Source organism: Copidosoma floridanum, unplaced genomic scaffold (genome assembly GCF_036245765.1).
Source record: "Copidosoma floridanum isolate Cflo_tuat_1 unplaced genomic scaffold, Cflo_Japanese_pri ptg000011l, whole genome shotgun sequence".
Lineage (NCBI taxonomy): Eukaryota > Metazoa > Arthropoda > Insecta > Hymenoptera > Encyrtidae > Copidosoma > Copidosoma floridanum.
The window spans coordinates 2,467,563-2,495,077 of NW_028321888.1; the positions used below are offsets into that span (position 1 = coordinate 2,467,563).

Sequence of the window (27,515 nt, forward strand, 5' to 3'; positions counted from 1 at the left end):
TATGCATACATACATATAACGTACAATTTTAATACATACATGCATTTTTACAACGAGGCTGGTGGCATTACATGTCAGAATATTAAGTAATATTCACCTTAAAGCTCATATACATGCACACACATGCATATACGTGACGTATAAGCTCCATTTATCACATGAGCTTGTATTTATACACAATACATCTTGTATGAATTTGACGAATCAATTGCGTTTTTACTTATTATATGATTCGTTTGTATAAACTCGCGATGTAATGCCCAAGAAAAAGTCTTGACAACTTTAATAAATTAATGAAAGAGTTAAAATTTATTGTGCTAATACTGTTATGTAGGAAGTTATTATAAGAAATTAGAACGTATTAACGAATTGCTTTAAAAAAAAAATCTGACGGCAATTGGATTCGAACGCAAGATTTTAACACTATTGCATCAGTGGCATGAGCCGTAGCCATATTAGCTGTCCAAACTTCGGACATGATACATTTCGAAGTCACATATTTTCATTGATAACCTCTGGAGCTTAGCCTACAGTTCACAGCAATTATGATGAGTAAAAATAATAAATTGTACTTAAGGTGGTTATAGCCGGACTGTCAACCTAAAAAAAAAGTTTAAGTAGAATATTTGTTTAATGCACTATCTTTGATACACTGTATTATAAAAGAATCCAAAGTATGGGAAGAATAAAAGTAAATGCCTTGAAATAGTGAGTATGTGCTTATAATTGTAAGTATTAAGTTGTACGATTTAATTTTCAAAAAATCATGTGGCTAGCCTCTCTTAAACTTTTATATATTATAGAAAATTGTAAAATGCAAAAATAGGTTTCTTATTTTATAAATATCTGTTTATCAAAATCTGTTAAGACTTTTTTTCTCTATTTCCCCTTAATGTCTAAAATCTCATGTAGGTATAGCGAAAAAGACTTGTCGTACTGGTCACTAGCTTTCACTATGCTATTTGTGATCACAGCTATACAGCTATAGTGATGGGACGCTCTAAACAGTATTAAAGAGAGAACTCACGTCATATAGCATTGCAGTCAGAAATCTCTCTACTAATCTCTGCTCTAGGTGATGCTTCGCTTGTTTCCTATAACAATTTTGTTTTACTCTGTACCTAAAAATGCTTAGAATTTTAATAATTGTTGCAGTACAGCTGCATAATTATTGTTTTTATTGGATAGTACAGGATAAATGTGAGAAACATGAAACTTGCTTTCTAACAAGAAGGTCAAGCATTCCTAACTTCAATAAATGACAACTCCCAAGTATTGCGAACAATATTTACATACTAGGGCACAGTGAATACCCAAATCTCATGAAAAAGCCCCCAGGTAGTAAAACATGTAAGGTAACCAGTCATCTTCACCACCTAAATTTAGGTCTATAGACGTGCTTTCTTTTAAGAATCTCACTTTTCTCCTGTAAAATGGTGCTACAGACATGATTGTAGTATTCACGTATAATGAAACACACCTTCTTGAATATAATTATGTCCTTTTAAAAATTGTTTTATTGTTGCATCATTTCGTATATAATTTTATTCTATTCGTTATGAGCTTTCACTCATCCAATCTCTTGGTTAGCATATCAGTTCAGTAATATTCCGAATTAGTTTATATAATATTTGTATTTCCATTTTTATAGTATTTGTTTACAAGGTGATATTATACATTAACTTACTTCGAACTTCTCTTAGCTATAGCAACTGCCCTTGAGTTGTCTTTATATACTTTCACTGGTTTTTAAAGTTCTACCCTCTAAAGTTAGATCAGTCGAATAAGTCAATATTGACTATTAATAAGTGAAAGGTCGTTTACTTATTGTAACCAGTAAACGACATTGTACTGATTTGCAGTAAAATTTGACTGATTGAACTTCAGAGAGTATTTCAAGAGTTTAACTCAACAGACCTTTTATACTCAGGATATTAGTTACAGCTTCTGATAATGCTATACACTTTGCAAATTTTAAACATTTTGTTACTTTTTTTATACATTTTCCAAGAAACTATGGTATCATACAGTATTACTACTTATCCTGTCATAAATTTTCTATCAATGTTATAAAGGGCCCAGTTCGAATCTATGTACAGTCTAATTTCTTACCTTTTTAACTTCCTTTTTGAACTTTTTGTTTTAACTAACTACTTTAAGACTTCCATTACATACGTCAAACGCTTCTCAATGTAACATATTTAAAATTATCTTAGATAGTTTATACTGTACGTTGTATACAGTCTAGTTTCTGCACTCGTATATAAAAGTTCGCTAATTGAATTACTTTATTTTGTTAGTTGCCTACAACAATCTGATTGGTTAGTTTTTGAGCTTATCTTACTAGGAGTATCAAAAAATCTTACTTTTTCTTAGTTTTATTTTATGGTTAATAACTCAATATATCTTCCTATATTATATAGTTAACTCAGTGGGGCATTCCACGCAAACCCCCAACCACCCCCCACCGCCCCCCCCCCGCCTCCCACCAACCCCCCTCAAAATAAGGTAAAAATCCGTTATTTTCTTGCTTATTTTGACATAATGTAGTTTTTATCAAAACCCCCCACCGACCCCCCACATATTTTTTCATGGCCCTCACCGCCCCCCACCGACCCCCCACAAAATATTATATAAATAGTATAGAAGTATGGTATAAGTTTTTATTCAAGCCAGGGGGTTCAACCACGTATGGCTTCATGGGATAATAACAATGTATATTTTAATATTTAATCAAATAGTTACAGATTACTGCACAATACTATAATCAGCTAAACTTAAATACAATCAATTGTATTTCGATTTACTGTATCCCTTAGTTTCTTTGTAAGCATAAAGTTTTTGGTGGGCTGACTTTTTTTGTTAGCATTTTGTAACGTTGCATTTTACCAGCCCTGTCAATGTGTTAAAGTCTATTACCACATTCCTACCAAATCACAAGAAAATATTGTATAGTATTTTTTCTCAAAACATCCCACTTTCCCCCACCCCCTATGGTGCTCCCACTGACCCCCATGAATTTTTTCATGGCCCCCACTGCCTCCCCACACCACTTTTTTGGAACCTGACCGTGATCATACCGTCTTTACCTATCTTTGTACAAAACTGTCTTATTGCCATAATTTATTTCATCGTCAAGAAAAAATTAAAAGTCATAAATTGATTCATAGGGGGTTGTTGCGCTAAAAATCATTATTCATACAACTAAGTACGTTTAAAAACCAATTTATATGGAGTTAACAATATTTTGAAACCAAATAATTTATACACATATATTGGTGCGCATAATTATGATATTATCATCTCTTATATAGTCCTTTATAACACAATTCTTCTTTTTACGTACATAAACTTAAGTTAAATTTAGAGTATCATTAATATAAACAATGAAAGTTTCGCATCACTTTATGAGTCATCTTATAAAGCCTGATGAAACCACGAAGACTTACGTCCATTTTTATTTTGTTTTAAATTAATGCTAAAATTCGTACAATAGATAAACACGATATACATTCATGATATGTATTATTAATTAATAAATTTTACCTATACATAGAAAAATAATAATTAAATCATGTTATGAATATTAGATAAATTTTTATATTCAAAAATTTCTTTCCAAACTATATTTTCAATCTCTTAACTGTTTTCTCTATTGACTTGAACAAAAATTCTATCGTTATTCTTGCATCTTGATTAAGCCACGTATAATTGACCATGAGAAAATAAAGGTTTTTTTAAGTATAATCCCACATTATCAAAACTTTGACCTTGAGACTTATTTATAGTCATAGCAAATGCTACAACTAATGAGAATTGTTTTTTATATAAAATAAAAGGTAACGATGAAGTATTTCTAGTATTTAATGTAATTCTTGGAATGAAAACTTTATTACCAATTTTTTCTCCCGTTACTATTTCGCCTTCTACGTTATACTTCAGTAATTTAGTAATTCGCAATCGTGTACCGTTACATAATCCGTCTGATATACTCAAATTTCGAATTAACATTACTATTGTACCTATTTTAAATTTAAGTTCATGAGGTGGCAAGCCTTCACGAATGTTGTTTAACATTTCTACGGGAAAATTTATATAAATATTATCATCTGATTTATCAACACCTTTATATGTTGCAGTATCGATGCTGTAATAAGTTTTGGTTTCCCCATGTAATTTACTAAAAATCTTATTGTTTAAAAAAAATTTATATTTATTATGTGAAGTTAGTATCACGTTATTGTCAAAACAGTTGCTGTAATTACCAAATATTTTGGTACAGACATCATCTGTTATGCAGGATTTAGGAATGTTAAATGTTTCTATGTCCCTTTCTCCAATTCTTAACAATAATTTTAAAAATTCGTTATTACTAGAACGGATGTTATTTTGTCATCTCAAAATTTTGAAGAAGTTCCATAAAAATAATGATTTAATAGTTTCTTCTATTACTATAGTTTTATTACTGTTTTTTATAACTGAAAGAAGGATGTGTCGAAAATCTCCTCCTAATACAATTCATTCATTACTAAAGCAAAGTTTTGTATTACACAAGTCTTTCAACGTTCTATCAACGGTTTTTAGAGCTTTTTTTGGAATCATAGAAGCCTCGTCCCATATTATTAAATCAACTTTCCTTAATTTTTTTTTTTCAGTTTCAAATTCTAAAAATACACTTTCAATATTATCTAAGTCTAGAGGTAAACGAAAAGTTCTATGACTGGTCATACCTTTTGGAAGTAATACAGATGCAATTCCTGTCCAAGCCATTGACAAAATATTTTTACCTCTAGAAATAAAGTAATAAATGAGTGTCTTATATAAGTAGGTTTTTCCGGATCCACCAGGACCATCTATGAAATATACTTTTTCATCTTGTTCACAAATAGTTTTAAAAATTTTTCTTCGATTTTCATTTAAATTTGTGTAGATTATATCGAAAAATTTTTTACTGAAAGATATTTCCTCAATATTGCAATTATTTATATAGTTGCTAATGGTTGGTGTCGGTAAACTAAAAGACTTACATGATTTACCTTCCGATACCAAAATTTGATTAATATGTAGAAGAGCACAATTATTATTATCATTATCGAAGTCTTCCGTAAAATATTTTTTATATTCATTCCATATTTTATCTCCTTGAATGTTTTCTGGAATCAAAAACCAAGCAAAAAATTGTCTTAACTGGTATGGAAACATAATTGTCATGGTTTCTTTAAAAATATTGTCGATTTCAAAATCATGTTCTATTAAACCCATTGCAATTGCAGTATCCCTGACATTTTTATATGTTATTCCATTATGTTTTTCAACGTCTTCAAACGATGTAGCCCCATGTAATTTATTTAAAATAAGTTTTAAAAAAAAGCGTTCATGATCTTTTGGAGATACTATATTTAATCTACCTATAGCAATATTTTTCAGAGTAACTTTCCTTTTTTTTTCAAATTTTAAGTTTACTGTCAAAAATGTAATGTTCTGGAATGTTAACTTATTTTAGCGATTTTGCAAAATCATCTACTTTATTTAATTCAAACCAAGCTGTAAGGGGTGTTTAATAATTTTTTATTACATTTTTGATATCACTTTCTTTAAATATTAGTTTTTGTTTATTTTCAAGATGGACAGCTAGATTTACAACTGTATGACTTCTACCACAAATTGTAAATTCTTGAAGACTCCAAGCTGCTTCTATTGGACTTACATATCTAGTATCTACGTTACTACTAATTGTACTTTGTATTGATACTGCTTTGTATTGATGCACAATAGTCGGAAGTTGGGGGGTTGGCGCGCAGTGCGCGCAGGAGGGCGTGAGCCCCACTTGTATATATATATATATATATATATGAGCACGCGGTGCCTCAGTCGGCTAGGTCGTAGATTGGAACGCCGGGAAACCGTGGTTCGATTCCCGGACAGTGCGACTTTTTCGGGCGAGTACCTCTGTAATTTTTCACATGAGCTTTTTCACCACGCAATGCTCCTCGAGGAGGGTTTAGGCGACCTTCTCGCAGCAAAAATTGCCTTATTTCCCCCTATTCCCTCCCAGTAATAAGGGGCCTGCTATCCCTCTTTCCTTCCTTCTCCCAAGTGCTAAGTGCCCTCAGTGGTGCCTTTTACAGGAGCCAGACGTAAAGCACTATAATATAAAAAAAAAAAAATTGTATGTATACATATATGTATGGGGCAAAACGCGTCAACCCAATCCTCCCTCTGCCCATAATTGTTTTAGGTTTTTTGGGATGTGTGACCTGTCAAAATTTAACTTTTTTCTTCTAGTTTTAAAATAAATTTTTTTATCATATTTAATGATCGACCAAGATGGCACCTATAACGGGTGAAGAGTCTCAAAAAATAAAAAAACTTTTTATTAATTTGTCGTTTAGTACGATATATAAGCTTGTAACTCCGTAATTATGATCGGATATTCACCTTCATATAATATTTTCTTAACTATTGCCATAAAAAAAATTAATATAACCTTAAGAATCCCCACGATCCCGTATCTCAAACTTCTAGACCCAATATCTTTTTAGAATCAAAGTCTGCAAACTTGGAATCATTCAAGGCATGAGCCATCTACTTCCTAGACATTTAATCCAACACCAAGCTCAAAAAAATACCCAACGTAACCTCGATAATACCCACAATGAACTCCTAAACTCGAAACAGGTTCATACCACAAGCGAGTACACCCAGTTACCCCACTCGTACATAATTTAACTGAAACATTAGTTAATAAACTCTCTAAGTTTTGTAAAATAAATTCCTAAACCTACGAACAGTGCATACCACAGGCAAGTAGATCCAGTTGCCCCACTCGCGCATAATTCAATTGAAACATTAGCTAGAAAAATCTCGAAATTTCGAAACGACGAACTCCTATGCGTTTATCTAAAATCTTGAGCCAGTCCCACGTTTACTAAAACACTCGACATAACCTAGAAGCTAAGCTTAACTGTCGCTCTTAATAAATCTTCAAACTTACTTAAAAGTAAAACTCAGTTGGTTGAAAATAGATGCTGTAATTAAAAAAAGAAAAGCAACTGTAAAGAGTAGTCTATTTATTTTGCAACGTATAGTAAAATTAGCCTTGTATCACATAAAATATTATTTTGTATAGGATGAGATGTATTATGAGCCCCATGAATTTTTACTATGAATAAGATAATAAAAAATGTATTGAAACAAAAAATTTTATAATCTCATCGCTACACTATTAACATCATCTTCATAAAAACTTGTAACTTTATCAATTGTAATATCAGGCAATTTTTTGCCGGCTTTGGAATTCGGTACTGCCAAAATTCCGGACGATTTCTTTGAATGCCTGGCTTTGTTAACGCTATATTCAGATGGGCCAAACTCTCTCGTAGTTTTTTTGACTGACCAGCAATCAGGAGCAATCGTAAGGATTATCATTCATTGTGGATCAAGAGCAGGTAAACTTGAAAATAGACACTTTAGTCTATTTAACATTTCTTCTAATTCTTCTTCTCGGGAAAGATGTATCTTTCTTTTAGATGAAAAGTTATCCTCTTGATCTACAACATCTGACTGTCAGAGGCTTGTGTCGTTAAAAAAATCTGGTTGTTGAACCTCTTCATTATTGTCGTTCGGAGAATACTTCCTACATTAAGTACAAACTTTGTCGACGCTAAAACATTGTGGAAATCTGTCTAATATAGTTCTGGTAATTGGACGCAAAGCTTTACCAATATGACCAGGCATATTGTGGGGGTTACAGCATCTATTTGATGGCATGACTATAAGGGATAAATACCAATAGTTATGTTTCATCTGATTAAAGAAAGAAAATAAATTAATGATAAAAAAGATACTTGACGTACTTTAAATCGAGCTTCACCTCAAATATTCTATTTAAATATTACATTTCTAAAGTCTTATATACGCACAAAAAAAGTGCTTTAAATGGTTTTAATAAAGCTTGTCTTGAGCAGTATATGAAAGTAAATATCAAAGTAGTTACATGAACATGCTCATGACCATTGAGGTGTAAAAACGAAACAGTAAGGCGAAAGGACGAGACATTAAGATAAGAAAATAAAACAAAGTGAAGAGAATGAAACATCAAGGGCTGTAGCATAAAACCCGGATGAAAACTACAACATAGAGTTAAAACAAACGAGAAAGAATAACTATTTACGAATGACACAATTAAAAAGCTGCCAACTGGCTATTACACGAAAAGAAAGAATAGCGCAAAAGAACAGAAATATGATACAGGACATTAGATATGTATAAAATAGTACACCGGTATACAATTCATGGTTGGGTCGCCAATTGCAGTACGTATTTCATACATATTCTATAGGTACTATTCAGATATGAATATGTGAAGCCCATCAAGGGTTAGGGGTCATGAATATAAAACTTCACACGTTTTCAGCCTTCTTTTAACGCCCCCCCCTCCCCCTGTGTCACACATTGTCACAAGGACTTGACCCCTGACCCCCCCCCCTATTGGAGATCACATCACACTCTTAGTTATTTGAAAATGTAGGTGAATTTTTAAATATTTCTAATTATTTCAAAAAAATTTTAGTTTATGAATATATATTTATTCCATGACAAATACATATATTAATACATCATGTATGTTCATTTACTTGTGACATATCATAAATTATGATGTATTTTATGTATCTTATAAATTTTAAATCACAGGAAACGTTGAACATTACTTTTTGACATAGAAATCTAGATTCGATTTTTCTCTCAAATCGGAATCCATGGTGATTGATACAATTTTTTAATGTTTTTAATCAAAGGAAATCCCTCAACGTCATCAGAACCGTCGAAGTTAGGAATGCAGTCGGAATCAATATCGTTCTTTTTCCAACCATAATGCGTCCTCAGACTTTAATTCATTATTCATAATGCACAATAACTCTGTTGCGAGTTGCGCAGCGATTCTTTTTGGTCGAAGTTTTACTTCATTGGTTGGCTTCTCCTTTTTGAGCAATGTCATGTGAGTTTTGGCTGACTTTATCGAAGTTCGGTATAATCCACATACCTTGCACGCTCTAAAAAAATACACCGTATATTAATAATTTTTAGTGGAATTTATAGAATAGTTTTGTATTGACTAAATTAAATCTATTCAAAGCAATAGTTTGATTAAATTGTGGAAGTAAAGAATATAATAAATTTTTTAACGTATGAAATTTTGTTATCATCAGTAAAATCCAATCTGATCGTATTTCCGTAATGTGTTATTGTATATTTTTTGTTAAAATAATAATACCACGGGACTTACCTTTTCGCAAGAGAAGATACCAAACTCGGGCAAAAATAGTCGTATGGTGAAAGCTGAAATTCGTCATTATGAAGGTGCAACTTCAAGGCTAGTTGAAGTAATAGAGGACTGAATTTCCCTTCATTTTTTGTACGGTCAACGACTGTATACCCCAAGTCTGTTTGCCAAATACGCACAGGTGGAGGAAGAAATACTTCTGGAAGAAAAGTCCAAAGACTTGATCTTCTTTTACCGCAACAGAGCTCCGAATCGCATTTTACAATTTGTAAAAAGTATTGCGACTCTCGCACGTGCTTAGAATACCATCCTTCATCTTTGACCAATACTGCAGTTGGATTTACTGTTGGATTGACATATTTGGCTACGACTGGAAAATTATCAATTTCAAGAGAACTCCAAACTTCCGAAAGAACTTGTCCTGTGTGCTCAAAATTACGTCTTTCCAACTCCTCATCCACTGTTTGATTTTGGGAGTTCAGGTGTGACCCAAAATTTTCATGATCCAATATCAAACCAGTCAGTTCACGACTCAGCGGGGCCATTTGACATTCTACTCTGTTGTATGCACTTCGACCAGGAGCATTCGTTGCTATATAGTAGGCATCTAAGTCGAATTTCTTGAAGTGATTTACTGCTGAAGCAATCACTCTTGCGTAACGTGGGTTTTCATCAGGCCCCCCGTCGAAAGTACATATAAAAATGGGCTTAACGTCACAATTTTGATTTTTAGTGAATGAAGAAAACTCTGGAAAATGAGTGAGTCTTTCGAGATCTGTTGCGTGTGTTTCAGCAGTAGACGAGCAATGTTTGCCACTGCGAATAGTGACATAGGTTGGGCCAGAGTAGGAAACTACTTCAGGGCGTCCCTCACCATCCCGATCGATTTTTATCCCTGCGTAAACTGATGGAATCAGTTTGTGCCGTTCAACTACGACAAAATCATGATCTGGTAATCGAATGCGGTACTCCATATGCATCAAAATAGGAGCTTGATTATTGGTGGCTGTAATTCCCAAAGGAACTCTGGCTTTGTCATCCTGAGACCAAAAAAAAACTTGATCAGGGCCAAGAGTTGAAGCCACAGTTTCAAGAGCTCTGATTGTCGTAGTGCAGAATTCGCCATATGGATGTTTGGCATGCTTATCAGCTTCGGATCTCGAAAATTTCACTGGAACTGTCACAACGTGGCGTTTCCCCTTGATAGTATCTGAGCGCTTTGGAAGAAGACGGAGGTATGATCCAGAACGACTAATTGTGTAACCCATCGTTTTTAATTCGCTGCGAAGATCATCCAGAGTCCTACAGCTTCTGATTAAATTTGAACGACGACGATCTTCAGAAGCTCCTCCATGTATGGCGATTTCCGAAATAACCTGGAAAAACGGTTTTAATCGTTAGAATATAGTCGACAGCTATATATCGACTTTTTATTGCTCTAGTATTCACGGAAAATCATAGATATATAATAGAACAAACAAAAAATACTTTTGACAGATCAGTCTGGTCCTCTTCAACTCTTGGCCTTTCTTTTTTGCCTCGAATAGCGAGAGTGGCTGCTATTTCAGGATTTTTTTCTGCAAGTTTGTCAAGCTTTCATTTTTTGGTTTCACGGGTCTTCTTTTGACGTTCAGCAGCATTTTAAATTTTTTTCAAATTTTTCTTTTCCTCCGTCAATAGTTTTTTTACTTCTTTGATTTTTTTTCTGAATTATTTGATTCCAAGCCTGCATCTCGAGCATTTAAACTATTAAGTTCAGTCTCCAGAACACTTATTTTTGTTTCACTTAATTTTTGAGCTGGTTTTTTGAGAGAGATGTGCAGCAATGAATTGATCGTCAGTTCATCTTTGTTTCCCTTTGGTTTTCCAGCTTCAGATATCTGGAAATAACAATCATATATTTATAGAGGTTATACAGCAAAAAAAAACAAAAACTACTGGCCGTCCGACACTTTTATTTTTGTAATTTTTTTTTGACACTTTAAAATACGGCAAAACTAAATTTTACGTGCTTCTAAAAGAATGAGTACTTACTTGAATGTTAGAGTCAAGCTGCGATGTTGGCAGTTTATGTTTAGGCTGAGGAACAGCTTGTTTATTAGTCAAGATTTTGGTCGTGAACGATGATTTTGAACTGAAATAATGAAATAACGTTGCCTTGCTTTGGGTACAAGCTTCAAGCAAGTTTTTAATTTTTAGCTCTGTGTCTTCCACAAATGTTTTGCTATTTTTGAGGTTAGCCCACAACTCATTAACTTCATTTTGCACAGATTATTTTGGTTTCGTGGGGTGGGCTTTGCCATAAGCATCATAATGCTGAGTATACAACGAATTTGAGTTGGACATACTTTTTAATTTCAGAAACGTTTATTTTCGACTACAGCTTAAACTCTACTGTCTTGGCGCATGGCCTCGAGCAGCACAGGGAGCAGGGAAAAGGAGCGAGAGAGACGGAGCCAGCTCTACTAGCTCAAGTCCCTACATGAATACTTATCATCAACGCAGTGCTGCTATCTTCTGACGAAACGATAGTGTTTGAACCACCAAAATTTGATTTACAACTGTCACAAGATTTAACTCTTACCGAAAACCAGAAAAAAATATTAAACAAAATTTTTAAAAAATTCGTGACATAACATACGACTGACACCTCCCTCCCCTATATCACATTTCATCAAAAATGTACGATCCCTCTCCCCCCCTAAACGTGTGACGTATTATATGCACGACCCCTTATTGCACAATGTTTCTGTGCAGTGCGTTATCCCATGTGCTATGTATATCAGTATGGCCTTATCAAAGTGTACCAAAAACACAGAATATAGAATGGAGAGTTCTATATTCTTTGCCAAAAGCACCCTGTTTTGTAACCTCGGTGTTTTATGTTACAGAGAATGTAACTTGTATTGGAGTTTAGTGCTGTGGCCCTAAGAAAGCTTAACATTCAAGTAATTACACGGATACATTAAAGACAATCCAAGTAATAGAAAGAAATAAAAACGAAATTTTTGTTGCAATTAGGCGCAAAAATGGCTATTACAGAAATATACCTAAGTCTCACACAAACTTTATAAAAAAAAAAAATCGATAGTAAAAATAAGGTAGGCGAACCCTTCAAAAATCAATATTTTCTTAATTCTTACTCCCGGGAGTTAATAAGCTTATGTCTAAATCATTTCTAATTAAGTAGACCTTCGTTATGAAGTCGTAGGGATTCTTAAGGTTATGTTGGGTATTCTAGTAAGCGTGGGACTAGCTCAAGATTCTGGGAAAACGTATAGGAGTTCGTCGTTTTGAAAATTTGAGAGTTTGCTAGCTAATTTTCCAGTTGAACTACGCACGAGTGGGGTAACTGGGCTTACTCACCTGTGGTATGCACCGTTCGTAGGTTTAGGAGTTTATTGTTACAAAATTTAGAGAGCTTACTAACTAACGTTTCCGTTGAATAATGCGCGAGTGTGGTAACTGGGTTTACTCACCTGTGGTATGAACCTGTTGCGAGTTTAGGAGTTCATTGTGGGTATTTTTGAGGTTAGGTAGGGTGTTTTCGTGAGCTTGGTGTTGGATTAAGAGATCAGAAAGTTGATAAGCTCATGTCTCAAGTAGTTCCAAGTTCGCAGACTTTGATTTTAAAAAGCTATTGGGTTCAGAACTTTGGATTAAGAGGTCATGGGTATTTTTGAGGTTATGTTAATTTTTTTTATGGCAATTGTTATGAAGATATTATGAGAAGCTGAATATCTGATCATAATTACGCAATTAGGAACTTGCATATCGTACTAAATGACAAATTAAAAAAAAGTTTTTTATTTTTCGAGACGCTTCACCCGTTAGAGGTGCCGTATTGGTCCATCATTAAATATGATGAAAAAATGCCGCATGACATTTAAGGACGTTCAGTAAAAATAGCGGGGGGGAACCACTTGTGGTGCAAGGGGGAAGTAGCGATGAGTGAAGACTTGACATCGCTGCACGGGTCGCCAATGTGTGATTGTTCATGTACACACATATATACACATCAGGTGATGTACACTCTGCAGTGTCTGCACTGTCTGCTGTGTCGGTTACGGCAGCGTATGTGTATATTGCTAAAGATATAAGTATTTGATTTTTATTCGTTAAAACAATGTAATAAAAATCAGTAAATAATTAAAAAGACTTGTGACAGATATATGTACATACAATTACATTCGTAGCTAATGTAAATAAAATTCTTGAATTCTTATGTGACTTGAAAAGTCTCATTGAAAGTAATATGTTAAATAATGAGGACAGACTCTAGTCTCTATGATTACTACAAGCATGTGATTTCGTTATCTTGTGTAAAAAAAATGTATTGTATAAAAATTTCAAATTAAAAATTTTATTAAGAAAAATAAATATGTGTTATTATAATAGATTGTTTTTTTATGGGTACGGATGGAATCTATGTACATACACTCACACATATATAAAAGCTTATGTTTTATGCAGAAATACATAAATATCTACCATAATATTTAAATATTTACTGATTTACGTCCTGTAACATTTTGAATTTCCCGCTTCTTGCGACGTTGCCGCTGCGTTTCGTCGAACTATTATTTAATTTTTTTATCCATAAACTAATTAGACAATCGTCACGAAACTTTGTATACATATAGTTAATAACATTATCTGTGACATATAAAAAAATTGGAGAAATTCATCATGCCAATTTTTTTAAAACTGAGTTTTTGTAAGTTTCCCCACAAGCGACCGTGTTAAAATGACTGAACTTTGAAATTCAATATCTCGGAAACGAAATAGACGAACCTCTTTAAATTTTGACAGCTTCATTGTAACAACAATAAGAACGTCTGGTTGAAATTTCAAAAAGATTCATTACAGGATTCTATCTCTACCGAACGTCCTTAAAATTAGAGGAAAAAAGCTCAATTTTGACTGGTCGCACATTCTTAAAAACCGAAACCAATTATGGGCAGAGGGGGGCTTAGGTTGACGCGTTTCGTCCCATGTATATATATATATATATATATATATATATATATATATATATATATATATATATAAATATATATATTTTACTTCATATCATAACGTGTATTTTTTTTGCATAATTAATTTCAATATTAGAACAATTATTAACTTTCCATAAAATTATTCATTATAAATTTTTTTATGCAATGATTTCTAATTTCTTATATTTCATTTACATTTAAACAACGTTCTTACCAGTCATCAACAAATACTTAAAAGTATAACAAACAATAAGGTAGTAACACTTTTATTACTCACATTTCATTGAATGATGAATTATCGTCTCTGTATACTTATTCTGTGAGAAGCATTTTCGATGTTCATAGTTACTTACTAATTTAAGCTGTTTTTGGAAAATACTGTCTCCTCTGCTATTGCTGGTACATTTGCACTTATATTATTTACGTAAATCATACGTGTCATTGGATTACCCTATCTTATTACTAGACTTGTCTTTCTTTCTGATTTTCTTTATAGTGGTTCCCCAGCGGAAATTTGAAAACATAAGGGAAAGTAAGCATGTGTAATAATATGCCGTAACCCGCAAGAAAATGTAAGAAAATGTAAGGAAGTGTATTATTCTCATGGATTTTGGATGTTTTTACATTTTATTATGTTATGTTACGTTTTATTACATTTTCTTTACGCTTCGATATGATTTATTACCACATACTATTACACTAATAATTACTCAATTATTTTCATTTAAGGCAAATTTTATTTAAAAAAATAAGGAAATGTGTCTATAAAATATTACAGATAACAACACTTCCTTACAGTTTATTAGAGTTTGCTACAGTTGCTTTTTCACGAGAATCAAGTGTCTTTTTAGAATTATAATGAAATGTAACGAGTCGTAAGATAATGTGTTGGGTTGTAGTAGACTATAATCAAACATAAAAAAACGTGACAAACTGTAACTTTGGTCCAAAATCCAACTAAACTTTACATTACATCACAGAAAGTTACGGTTTGCTACGTTGTTTTGCATTAACTTTTTCCGTTGTGGTTTGTTTTTATTTATCCTAACTATTAAATCATTTTTAAACATTTTGGTCTTCACTCTCAACATTTTGTACTTTGGCGTTTTTAAATTCAGTATGATCAGATTCAGAATTTTCAAATTCATAATTTATTGATTCAGTTTCACTTATATAATTAAATTTTTTCTAATTTTATTTTGAAAAATTAATTTCATTTTATCTTCTTTCACTACAATATCATTTTATTTTTAACATGTACTCTACAGACATGTTTAGTATAGCTAACTAATACCTCAAATTCTGCTTTATCATCTCATTTATTGTGTCTTTTGACTTCTGGTTTTCTTCTACTTAACACTTATGTACCGTCAATTTTTAAGTCTTTACTTACTATTCATACTAAAAAATATTTTAGAAAGTGTTTGGTTTTCGATGGTGTCCACTATAATTAAATTTTATAAATAAACTACTTTTTTTATTACTTATGGACAATATCTCAGATTCAGGTTTGCTTATTTCATTATTCATCTATGTATATCAGTAACTAATCTATTGTACCTTTTTGTTAATTTACGTACATTACTTTTATAATTTCCAACATACGCAAAATGTTTTTCTTTATTCTTGGTAAGTACAACAAAGACAACAGTTAAATTTATTTTTATTTTCCGAAACAATTTTTAAAATCTGTATTTATGTTTGTAGCTTATTTTTGTAGTCTTTTTTTACCACCTAACAAGCTAACTTCCAAAGAAAAACATTGTTTGTTAAGATAATAAACATTACTATCATTATATGATGGTTACAGTTATTAAAACCTATAAGGAGAAAAAAAAGTTCTTTCTTATCTTTTAACATCTAAAGGTTTCTTCAAAATAATGTTTTTACTAAATAATTCATCTATATTCATGATATCGTTAATACTCCCACTACTAAATTCCCACTATTCATTAACCACATTTTATAATTATCTGTCACGCAGTTACAGAGTTATCAAAAGTTATTTACTTTTTTTGTGCTCAATTCAAATATTTTATACTAATGATTTTTCTTGTGATTGTAGTTGAAATTTTTTACTCTCTCTGTTATCATAATCTCTGCCTTGATCTCTACCTCTGCTGTTGTTCGTATATTGCCGTCTGCCTCTGCTGCTATTTATATATTTTCTCAGTCATTGCCGCTACTTCTACTCTGGTTTCAACCTTGTTGATTTTGTGGGTTATTGGATGTTGGTTATTACTGTTGCTAGTAAGATCAACGTTATATACTCTCTCCCACCGTATGTCTTATTTTTTTGTACTGTCCTTCTATTTTTGTTTGAAATGTTTTGCAACATAAAAAACCACGCAAATAATTGTATTAATTAATGAGAAAAAGTGAAACTAATTACTTTTCCCAAAACATCCACGATTCCACAATCATTATTGTATAAAATTAAGTTTACTATACAATCAATAAAGGATATTAACATTTATATCTTTGATATCACTAAAATAATAATTTTTTTAATTTGAAAATTCATGCCGAATGTACCAAATATCAAGTAACTGCAAAAACTTTATCATGGAAGAGGGTTAGGGAGCCAGATAAAAAGGGGAGAGAAGCATTACTAAAATGTATACACTCATCTTAGTAATATGCAAAGCAAAGTCACTAAAACCATTGTATCCACTAATCGTAAAAACTACTTAACCGATCTTGCTGAAATTTTGATACTAATTCTTGATACCTCCTAGATGGTTTTAATATAGTTATTATCTTAAATAAATAAATAACAATAACAACAAATAAGCTCACAGTTTTTCAAAAATACGCCAGCTTTTCACTTTAGTTTAGTAGGAGCCACTAGGTAGCGTAAAAGTAAAGTCGAACCTACCTGTAACGAAATTAAGTGAGTCTGGTTATACTTTTCCCGAGACAAGTATTCAATACCATAGTCGTTCACCGACAGTGCATAAAGCATAAAGCTGGGAGTCGTGCAGCTGGGTATACTGGCTATCAACGACACTGTTCTCTAGTGTGTAACCGACTTACGTCAAACTCCATCCTAAACCATTACGATTGACGAGTGAAACCAGCACAAAAGCGTTCTGAACGTTAACGTCTCCAGTAAAATACCAGGAGACATCTAACCAGAGCACAATCTGCTCTAGAAATTTGGAGCTTAATGGCCATTCTTCCAACCGACCTGGTATACCAGAGACGATTTTGCTACAATAAGCCAGGGAAAACAACCCTGAGCTCGGACAACCACAACGGCCTCCTAAGTGGTTCGTCGCTACAGCATACCCACAAATATAAAGATATTCTCTAGGTCCACTTTCTCAATTACTGATGAGCGGTTAGTTATCTAGGGAACGACCCGAAGTCAAGATATTCTTTGGTCAGTGGCATATCTTCCTCCATCACGGTCTCCGTACATAGAGACTTCAAGGGTTATAAGAGTCAAGCTACCCGCAGACAGCTCTTCATCATCAAGAATAATAATAAGGAATAACTGGAAGTTTCACCACTGGCCCTTTTCAGCGCTATTGTAAATATTTACATTCCCTACTTAAACATTAATCTCATCGGTTCTTTCAAGGGCCATCTAAGTTTATACTACCTTGCCAACAAATACATTTTTACTACCATTTTCGGCAACGATTGGTGTACTAAAAAACTTTATAAAGGCGGCCACTATTAAACCAAGTCAGTTATTCACTGGCAGACGTTACTAGCGGAGCTGTTCGTCGCAAAGCTGAGAACCCTGGTGACCAACGATCCTTCATTACATTACTCTCTCAGCTCTAAGCATTCAACCAGAAATAATCGAATCCCTCCAAGGTCTTCATTGCGCAAACCTAACAGCTATAAGGAAGAAATAAACTTGAGCAAATGCAACAGTCTACACCTGGCAAACATCACGAACCAATTTCCCCACCTTAAATCTTCACTAAAACGACTGAGCTCTGCAAAAAAAAGGTAGGTGAGACACCAACGTCTCTGGCGTACAACCAAGAGACCTCAAAAAAGAGCTCTGCAACTATCTCTAACGCTTTAGACGTTGTTGTCTTCCTCCCGATCAGTCTGGTACTACAGCAGCAGGCCAGAGTAAATCACCCTCAGATATTCAGGCAGTCACGTTTGATGAAAACTTCAGTCAAGAAAGAGCTGAGCTCACCAGTACTTTTTAGGGTCATCAGACGTCAAACTACCTTACCAGCAAATATATTACAATTTCACAAAGTTGACAAAAAATAGCCTTCTGGGCTGAAAAAAGTCTTAACGATGACTACAGTCACAAAAGAGTGAATTGGAAGAAAAACTTTAAGGTGGCTTGGGCGATTTTTATTGGCTTAAATAAAACCTCTGAAATTCTGGAATTATGTAAATAAAGTATCCCAAATTCATTTACGATAATTAAACACTGGGGTCAACGACTTAATTTTTTTGCCAATCGCTACTGAAAATTTACCAGTTTAACACATAGTCTTATGGACAATGGTCACAAAATCAACTCTATGTTCGGAAATCTTTGATTAACTTAAACATTTTAAAATATTTCTTGTGTATTTTTTTGCAAAAAATCTACAAAATTCTTAAAAACATAGGGCCAATGACTTAACTTGAGAGAAAATCAGAAGAAAAGTATGAAAAAGTATGTTAATCTGGCTTGCTCCGCAACATCTCCCAATTTTCACAATTATAATTTTACGGTACGTTTCTGACAATTCCTTGATCTTGTACTTTGGTTTTATCAAAACAACCATATTTATCGAAAAGTTCACCGTTGAAAAGCTTTGATTTTTTAAGTGATGGCACCCTACTCTAGGTACGGTACTAACTGCCCAAGCCACCTTAAATGCTTCAAGTGCTTATAATTTTAGGCGTTGAGAAACTGACGCAGAACATTTATCAAGATTACAGCAGCAGCATGAAAATCGACCAATAATAATAATTTTAAGAGAGAAACTGCAAATCAACGGCCTCTTAGGTCCAACGATTATTTTATGGCATAAGGAACCCACAGTACTTTTCAGCATAATTATATTTATTTCACTTTTTACAGCTTATTATTTGATCAAATAAACTGTATGGATTCTGAACAAATATGTTTTCAAGAAGAAGATTTTTGTTCTGAGAAGTGTCAGGAGTAGATGTAAAATTTTAAACTGAAAACGTTTCACATTACATGTCAAAACTACGGTGTTCCATTTGATGAGTCTTGGGCAAAGCCGGGGGGCCGCTAGTTACATTATAAAAATCAATGAAACATCATGTTTGAAGTAAACAATACTAAAACTGTTGTCAATAATTATTGAACACCACTGCCAAATTGGTTAAAATTTAATAATATTGAGAATTCTGTGGTATTGATTCGGTAAGTAAGCATTTGGAAGACTTTATTTTCAATAATAAATTTAAAGCTAAGGAAAAAAGAAAAAATTAAATAAAAACTACTGGAATCGGTAGATTAAATATAGTACGTTCAAATATATTGAACGTTCCTTTTTTAGAAATACATTAAATAGATGACAAGGGCTAACATCGTTAAAAAAATTAAATCATATTATAGAACTATATAGATTTGTTCGGCTTTTCAACCCAGAGTGCTCTGAGCGCTCCAGATTTTTAGCCGAACATTTGTTCTTGCTCCGAGCTAACCCGAGCGACCCCGAGCAACTCCTACACAGTCAGTGTATCTATATTTACAGCCAAACGTAAATATTTATGGCCAAGACTGTAAATATAAATATATGGACTGTATAGAAGTTGCTCGGAGTTGCTTGGGTTAGCTCGGAGCAAGAACAAGTTTTCGGCTAAAACTCCGGAGCGCTCAGAGCGCTCTGGGTCGGAAAGCCGAACAAATCTAATATAAGACATTTAAGGAAATTGCAATTGTGAAGAGCTAATACATGATCTTAGCGAGGGACAATTTCTCTCACTCGACGGCACCACCTGACATAGGTGCATAGCGAATATGTACGAAAAAGTATTGGTTATTGCACTTGTATAAATAGGAGTAGGGACATAAATCAACTTAAGTCAATTGTGTGCTTACTTATTCGTACGTGTAAGGTTTGTGTTACTAGACACTTAGTTATACAATTGTTCAAACCGTAGAGGCTTTGCTCTACGCATGGCTCGTTATTATGGATCAATGTACACAGAAGAAAATTTTTTACACGGGGAATATCATTAAATGTTGAAAGTTATCAAATAATAATGCATTGCTCGATATCATATTGAATTGCATATATATTCGTATAGTTACAAACACGAGTAGGATACGAATATGAGTTATTCTTACGCTACTAATATTGTTTTAGTTTATATACGTATACGAAATTCTTGGTGCTTTCATATTTTCTTTGTTAATATAAGTAATAATCCCTCTCTATATACATACACTATTGGAGTCTCGCCTCCTTACGTGCTCCTCGCACGAAACCCTTCCGCTCCAATCATATAATATTTCATAGTTTTATAAGTATTCAAAAAATGTTGGCATACAAAATGTATTTATGCAATTGTTTTCAATTACACAAGACAGCGTCATGACCGGATGTTTGTAGGTCTGATGGTCTGATGTCACGCAATCAGATAGGACACGTGTGATGAGCCACCTTAATAAAATAATCTAAAATTCACATCACTGATATTAGATGTCAGAAATGGATTAATTTGATATTTTAAAATACCCGAAGAATGAGAAACTCATGATGTGTGTTTGAAAATTTTTTAAAAGATTGATAGTTTTTCGATGAATAATCTTATGTTAACAGCTCACAATAAATACACATCTTTTTTAAACAAAAAAAATTTTAAATAATATAATAGAAGAAACTGTAATTCACTACAGCGTCGATTACACGACTCATGAGGAAGTTAATTGAACTATTGATAATATTTAAATCTAATTTTCAATAAAATTATTAAAATACGTTAGAGACGTTCTTTTGCAACATAAATTAAATTTTAAAATCATCCCTATCAAGTAAATAATACATTAAAGTCTAGATGGAGGTATTTGCAATGCAACACGCTTAGAAATAACTTAATTTTTCAAATACAATGTCAAACCAAAATTTATTACTCATGAAACAGAGAAAAACAAGGTTCTTATATACGGATGACATTAAGGAAGTTGGGGTGCAATCCACGTATTGATGAAGACGTTTAAAAAAAAATATATGTTGTAGAGAAACATTGTACAGATTTTGTCACTGAATTTGAGCACAATCGCGTTTACAGATTTCAAGAAAAAAATTTACGAAGTTTCCCTTTTTCTTCGTCTTTACCATGGGCTCAAGTGTAAGTTGTCAAAAAAATGTAGAAAAATACACTGAGTAAACTGTCTACCAACAGCTTGACTTTTTATGTGGTATGATAGCTTTTCACAAAATTACTTTTAGAAGCCATTCTACTCAAAATTATGATCTAAAACTTAGTTTTAGCCTTAATGAGACTTTGTACTTCAATGCTAAGTATATCATTAAAATCTTTTATTTCGATAATTCATAGCACACTTCTATCAAAAGAAGATCAGATTGACCATGCCGTTTACTCTTTAATTTTTATCTCCCATACAGAAAGTATTAAGGCTATTTAATTAATACCATAAAAAATTAGATACCGTGAAGAAAATTCTATAATTTTTTAAAAGTGTATTATTTAAACATCAACGAGTACTGGTGAGTTAAATATAAATGCATTTTCCGTAATTGAGAGAGCGGACAGTTGTGGGCTAGGTCAGTACAGCAGACTTTGTCACGGCGCCTTATGCACATACACGTGCTTCCGTTCACTTTCCCGCGAGAGCGACCTAACTCCCTATATAATGTATTATTAAGTTATTCTGTATGATTAATAATGAACATTAAGGTAAAAGTCTGGATTTTGTAGAATTACACTATAAACAAATTTTTTTTCCTCAATCAATTGGCTGTTTTACTAGTAGTCCGTATCTGAAAAAAATTTTTTTGAACAGAATCTGAAAATAAATTACAAATAAAATATGTTGTATAGAAAAAAAATTTCCGTTAACACTCAATTTATTGGAGGTGTAAACCGACTCCTACCACCCCTAACGTATTTTATCTGAACTCGAGTTGGATCCAGCCACCAATGATTTAAACATATGAAAACTGTCTAAGTTAAATTTAATGTTTGGTTTTGATTTTTCTTCGGTCAAGTAATGTTATAAGACTGATTTAATAATGACGAGTGTTTGTAAATGCTGTATTTCCAACTGTTTTCAAAAAAAAAATCTGTTGATCAAATGTTTATTAATTATTGTTAAAATTCAGATATTTTGACTAGTGGTATTTAATTTCTAAATTTTACTATTTAAATGTGTATATTTTGACATTAGTCATCAAAATATATTCTATCAATTAAAAGATACTATTTTCAATAACTTGAATTTTAATTTTAATTTTTCGTGAGAAATTTTTTGTTCAATACCCAAAACTCAAGATAAAAAAACTCAACACACTGCAGCAGTACCCTACAGTTCGTGTGGAATTCTATAATAATAGATTATAAGATAAATTTTTTTTGACGATTAGAATATAAAACTAAGAATTATTATCAATTTTTTTAATGAATACTTTCATAAAATCATTCTATTTGTTACCATTATAACTTTTCATTTATAATTTCATTCTCAGAGATAAATAAAAAATTGGTTTAAGGTGCGTTCAATTATTTTATATTACTTGAAACAAGTTATAATTTCCTCTTTGTTTTGAAACTTTGCTTCGTCATGATTCAAATGAATACATGCAAGAGTGGTAAATTAAGATTTGCAACTCACAAGAAACCTACTTTACACAAGAAAATACACAAAAAAATGCTGTAAACATATAATATCTGTCAAGTTATTATTTCGGAACATGAAAATTATTTGTAATTTTTAAAAACACAAAATTAGCGCTTAACGCACTAACCCCTAACATAATATGACTGTTAATTGCATGCAAATGTTAAATTAAACTTAGTCATGTTAATAATTACAACTATATGCATAAGATTATTCCATATGTGTGTAACTCTGGAATAAAAATATTACAAAAAAAAATTTTAGTAATAAATTGTAACAACTTAAGTATATAACGACACCTCCGACGAAAAAAAAAAAAATTGTAATTTCAAACGTTACTTTTAATAGGAAATTTAAAGTCATGCTTTTCTTCTTTCATAATGTCTGTCATCTAGAAAATAAATAATTTTTCAAAATTCTAATAACTGTGAATATACAAAAAAAAACGTCATTTTAAAATGTTCCAAATAGCGGAAATGAATCGTATATTACTTAGTTAACGTCCTTGGGACGATGTATACATATTTATCCGCAGTACCTCCATGTTACTCAGCTACTACACTCGACCACTCCTGGACACACCAGTTAACGTTACTGAGAGGGTACACTTATATCTTTTTTTTTTTTTTATATTATAGTGCTTCACGTCCGGTTCCTATAAAGGGCACAACTGAGGGCACTTAGCACTTGGAAGAAGGAAGGGAAGAGAGATAAGAGGCCTCCCGTTAAAGGAGAGGGGTAGGGAGAAATTAGGCAATTATGCTGCGAGGAGATCGCCTAAGCCTTCCTCGAGGAGCATTGCGTGGTGAAAAAGCAGCTGTAAAAGATCACAGAGGTACTTGCCCGAAAAACTCACTGGCCAGGAATCAAACTACGGTCTCCCACGTGCCAATCCACGACGTAGCCGACTGAGCGACCGCGCTCTGTGGTACACTTATATCTACCCACAGTGCCGCCTAAGCTACCCAGCTACTACACTCGGACATTCCTGCACATACCAGTACAACCCCGAAACAGTGGCAGCAATCTCAAAAGTGGCCACCAAACTTGGAGGAAACTTTAAATTGCCTATATGGAGAAAGACGCATAACCCCAGATAACTCGACATAGTTTCATACATAATAACTTAAATCAATCCCAAGCTAGTTAACCCAATAACCCAACACTACAATCACCAGTCTCACGAGCTTTAATTATTAATAAAATATATTAAATAACGCAAGCACCGATTACCACACAACCTGGGGCGCTAACTGGTCATTGTAATAATTAATAAAGTTTCTTAATTAACTATGCAAGTGCGAATTACCGCACAACCCGATGCGCTTACTGGTCACTTTGTTAATTAATCAAAAAACACAAGCGCTAATCACCACGCAACCCAGGGCACTTACTGGTCACTTTGTTATTTAATAAAATAACACAAGCGCCAATCACCGCACAACCTCGGGCGCTTACTGAGCATTTTGATAATTAATAAAATTTAGTAATTAATAACGCGAGTGTTCATTACCAGACCATCTAAGGCGCTTACAGCTCATTATTGGTTGCACTTTATTGGCGCGTAAATCATTATTTAATGCTTTTTAATAATAAATAGTTTGAGCACGCACTCTAAGTCGGATGGTGATTAGCACTTGTGTTATTTTATCAATTAGCAAAGTGACTTATAAGTGCCCCGGGTTTGCTGTAATTGGTGATTGTGTTATTTTATTGATTAACAAAGTGGTCAGTAAGTGCATCGGGTTGTATGGTGATTGGCACTTGCACAATTAATTAATAAATCTTATTAATTGTTACAATGACTAGCAAGCACCTCAGGTTGTGTGGTGATTGGTGCTTGTGTTAATTAATTAATTAACGAAGTGACCAGTAAAGGCATCGGGTTGTGCGGTGATTAGTTCGTGCATAACCAATGAATAATTTTTAGTAATTATTACAATGACCAGTAAGCTCTCCGGGTTGTGTGGTGATTGGTGCTTGCGTTATTTAATGTATTTTATCAGTAATTAAAGCTTGTGAGTGTGAGTTTTTCGGCCGCAAAGGCGCTGGCTGCGCGGTCGTGTCCTGCCGAGTGCTCCCCCCCCGCGCCCCGATCGCTCTCTCCGCCAAGGCGCTCGGTGCTGCGCGCTACCATCAATCGTGCTCGAGTCGACCGCCAAGCAAGACGTGTGAGCCGCCACTCGCTCAACAAGAAGAAGAAGAGAGAAGAGGAGAACAAAGGAGACTCGACGCGACGTAAATGTGTTTATTTGCTGCCTCGCAGCCTGTGTACGTTCCACTATAAATAAAGAGTATTTTTCCACAAAACATTGGTCCTTCGAGCCGGATCCCGTTGAAGTGAGGCGACCGGCGACCAGTGGAGACGCAGCAGGACAGGACGACCAGCTTCTTAACGTAATGTAAGTAAAGTGACAGCTTTTCGTGTGGGTAAGGCCGCCGCGGCCGCGAGAGTGCCCGCGGCCTGGAATGAGTTAATTGGGCCGCGGTCGATCCGTGTCGCCATATACGCGTGCCATGTGGGGCATCCGCGTCACCTGTGGTGGTCGGGGTTGCCGTGGGCGGTGAGCGCCCGCGGTCCAGCTCTACAGCCCAGCCGCAATCGAAACTGCGTCGCTGGCGGCGTGCATGAACACGTCGGGACCATGGCCGCCTCGCTCGATCGCGGTGGCGGCCATTGTTGCTACGGTCCACTTGATGACCTTTGTTGTTTGCCTTGGCGGCCATTTTGGTCGCGAGAGACTCGTTCGACCAGGCCAAGGCAGTTACGCCGCGCGCTTGGTTACAGCCAGATCGTCCCTAACCTACAACTTCAATCCCTCTCCCGCTCTTTCTCTACCGCTTTACGTCCGCTCGCCCTCCCCCAACTACTACTCAATTCTGTTTTGCCGACGCCACCAATCGATGGTGGCCCGGAGGCAAAATCCAGAACAAATATACAGCACGTGATCGTGCTTTCAGGTCAGACGACGGCTGGACGAGCCTGTACGGCTCCCAGAGCGCCCTCGCAGACGTTGTCACGCAGTTTGCGCTCGACGTGGACCGGATCGAAGCCTGGAGCCTGGGGCTTGTGGACGTGAGGCTAGAGCTTCTCCAGGGCTACTGGCATGATTTCCAGTCGAACCACGTGAGGTTGCTGGACGGCCCGCCGCCGGAGAAGCGGGGCCTCCTGGATCGATTGTACCCGCGAGTGGAGGCCAGCTACATCACCGCAAGGGCGCGCCTCTACGACGCGAGGCTGTCAATGGCGCCCCTCCCGCCGCCCACCGACGGTAATCCTGCTCCTCCACCGAGCTCAGGGCCTACTCGTGGCCCTCGCCTGCCCCGTATCAGCATTCCCAACTTCTCCGGCAAGCGAGAGGACTGGGAAAGCTTCCGAGACCTCTTTCGCGCCCTCATCCACGAGGACAGCCATCTCACGAACGTCGAACGGCTCTTCTACTTAAAATCACTTGTCCAGGGGGACGCCAAAACGACGCTCGAGGCCATCCAGATCGCTGACGCGAACTACGAGACCGCTTGGGCCCTGTTGGAGGCACGGTTCGAGCACCGCCGCATTCTCGTACACGACCACATCACGGCGCTTCGCAACATTAAACCGTTGCGAGAGGAGTCGGCTCGAGGTTTGCAGGGTCTGTTGGACACGTTGGGCCGCCATCGAGATCAGCTGCGCACTCTGGGCCGTCCGGTGGCGGAGTGGGACGACTGGTTCGTTTCCTGTGCACTGACGGGGATGGACTCCTCGACGCGGCGCGCATGGGAGGACGAGCTTGAGCGACTCGAGGTCGCAAATTCGGACGCCGGGCGCACCCTGGCAACCTTCGACACCCTGGCCGGCTTCCTGCGTCGGCGATGCCGGGCTCTGAGCTCCGTGGAGGCCTCCCATCCTGCACGCCAGTCCGCCGTGCCCGGTGCGCGTCCAGCGGTCCCTGCCTCGGCCGGCCGTACCTATCGTACTCTTGCGACAGGTGGCACGGTGTCGGCCTGCCCGGCTTGCCAGGGGTCTCACTACCTGGGCCACTGCGCACAGTTTCACGGTCTTGAGTCGCGCGCTCGGAGAGATCTGGTTTACCAGGCGAGACTGTGCTTCAACTGTCTTCGGTCCGGCCATGCTGTAAAGGCTTGTCCCTCACGCTCGGTCTGTCAGCACTGCCGCGAGCCACACCACAGTTCTCTGCATGACAGCAGCCGGCGCCGCGGGTCAGAGCCCGCTGTTGAACCCACGCCACCGAAGCTTCCGAAAGCGGATCCAGCGGCCGTGCCCACTGCCGGTCCGCCATCCGATGAGGCGTCACGGTCCTGACTGGCAGTGTTGCCGACCGCGCTTGTCCGCCTGAGCGGGCCTCTTGGCCGGACTGTGACGGTCCGGGCCCTCCTGGATTCGTGCTCCGAGGTCACCATTGCTTCCGCCAGCCTCGCTCGT

At 35.6% G+C, this 27,515-nt stretch overlaps 2 protein-coding genes across 4 annotated transcripts in view; one reads left to right on the forward strand and one right to left on the reverse strand.

The window, feature by feature from the left end:
• zfh2 (Zn finger homeodomain 2) overlaps positions 1-27,515 on the forward strand; it is a 192,920-nt gene that overhangs the window by 141,002 nt on the left and 24,403 nt on the right. The window lies entirely within an intron of this gene.
• LOC149375143 (uncharacterized) lies at positions 9,283-11,016 on the reverse strand. The gene is made up of 2 exons (XM_089590078.1): positions 10,772-11,016; positions 9,283-10,659 (listed from the first exon to the last, which is right to left on the reverse strand). Exon 2 carries the CDS (start codon positions 10,549-10,551, stop codon positions 9,283-9,285), a length of 1,269 nt encoding a protein of 422 aa, XP_089446204.1. The 5' UTR covers positions 10,552-10,659; positions 10,772-11,016.

Excerpts from the sequence above, each read along its gene's own strand:
- LOC149375143 (XM_089590078.1), bottom strand. The coding sequence starts at position 10,551 with ATGGGTTACACAATTAGTCGTTCTGGATCATACCTCCGTCTTCTTCCA.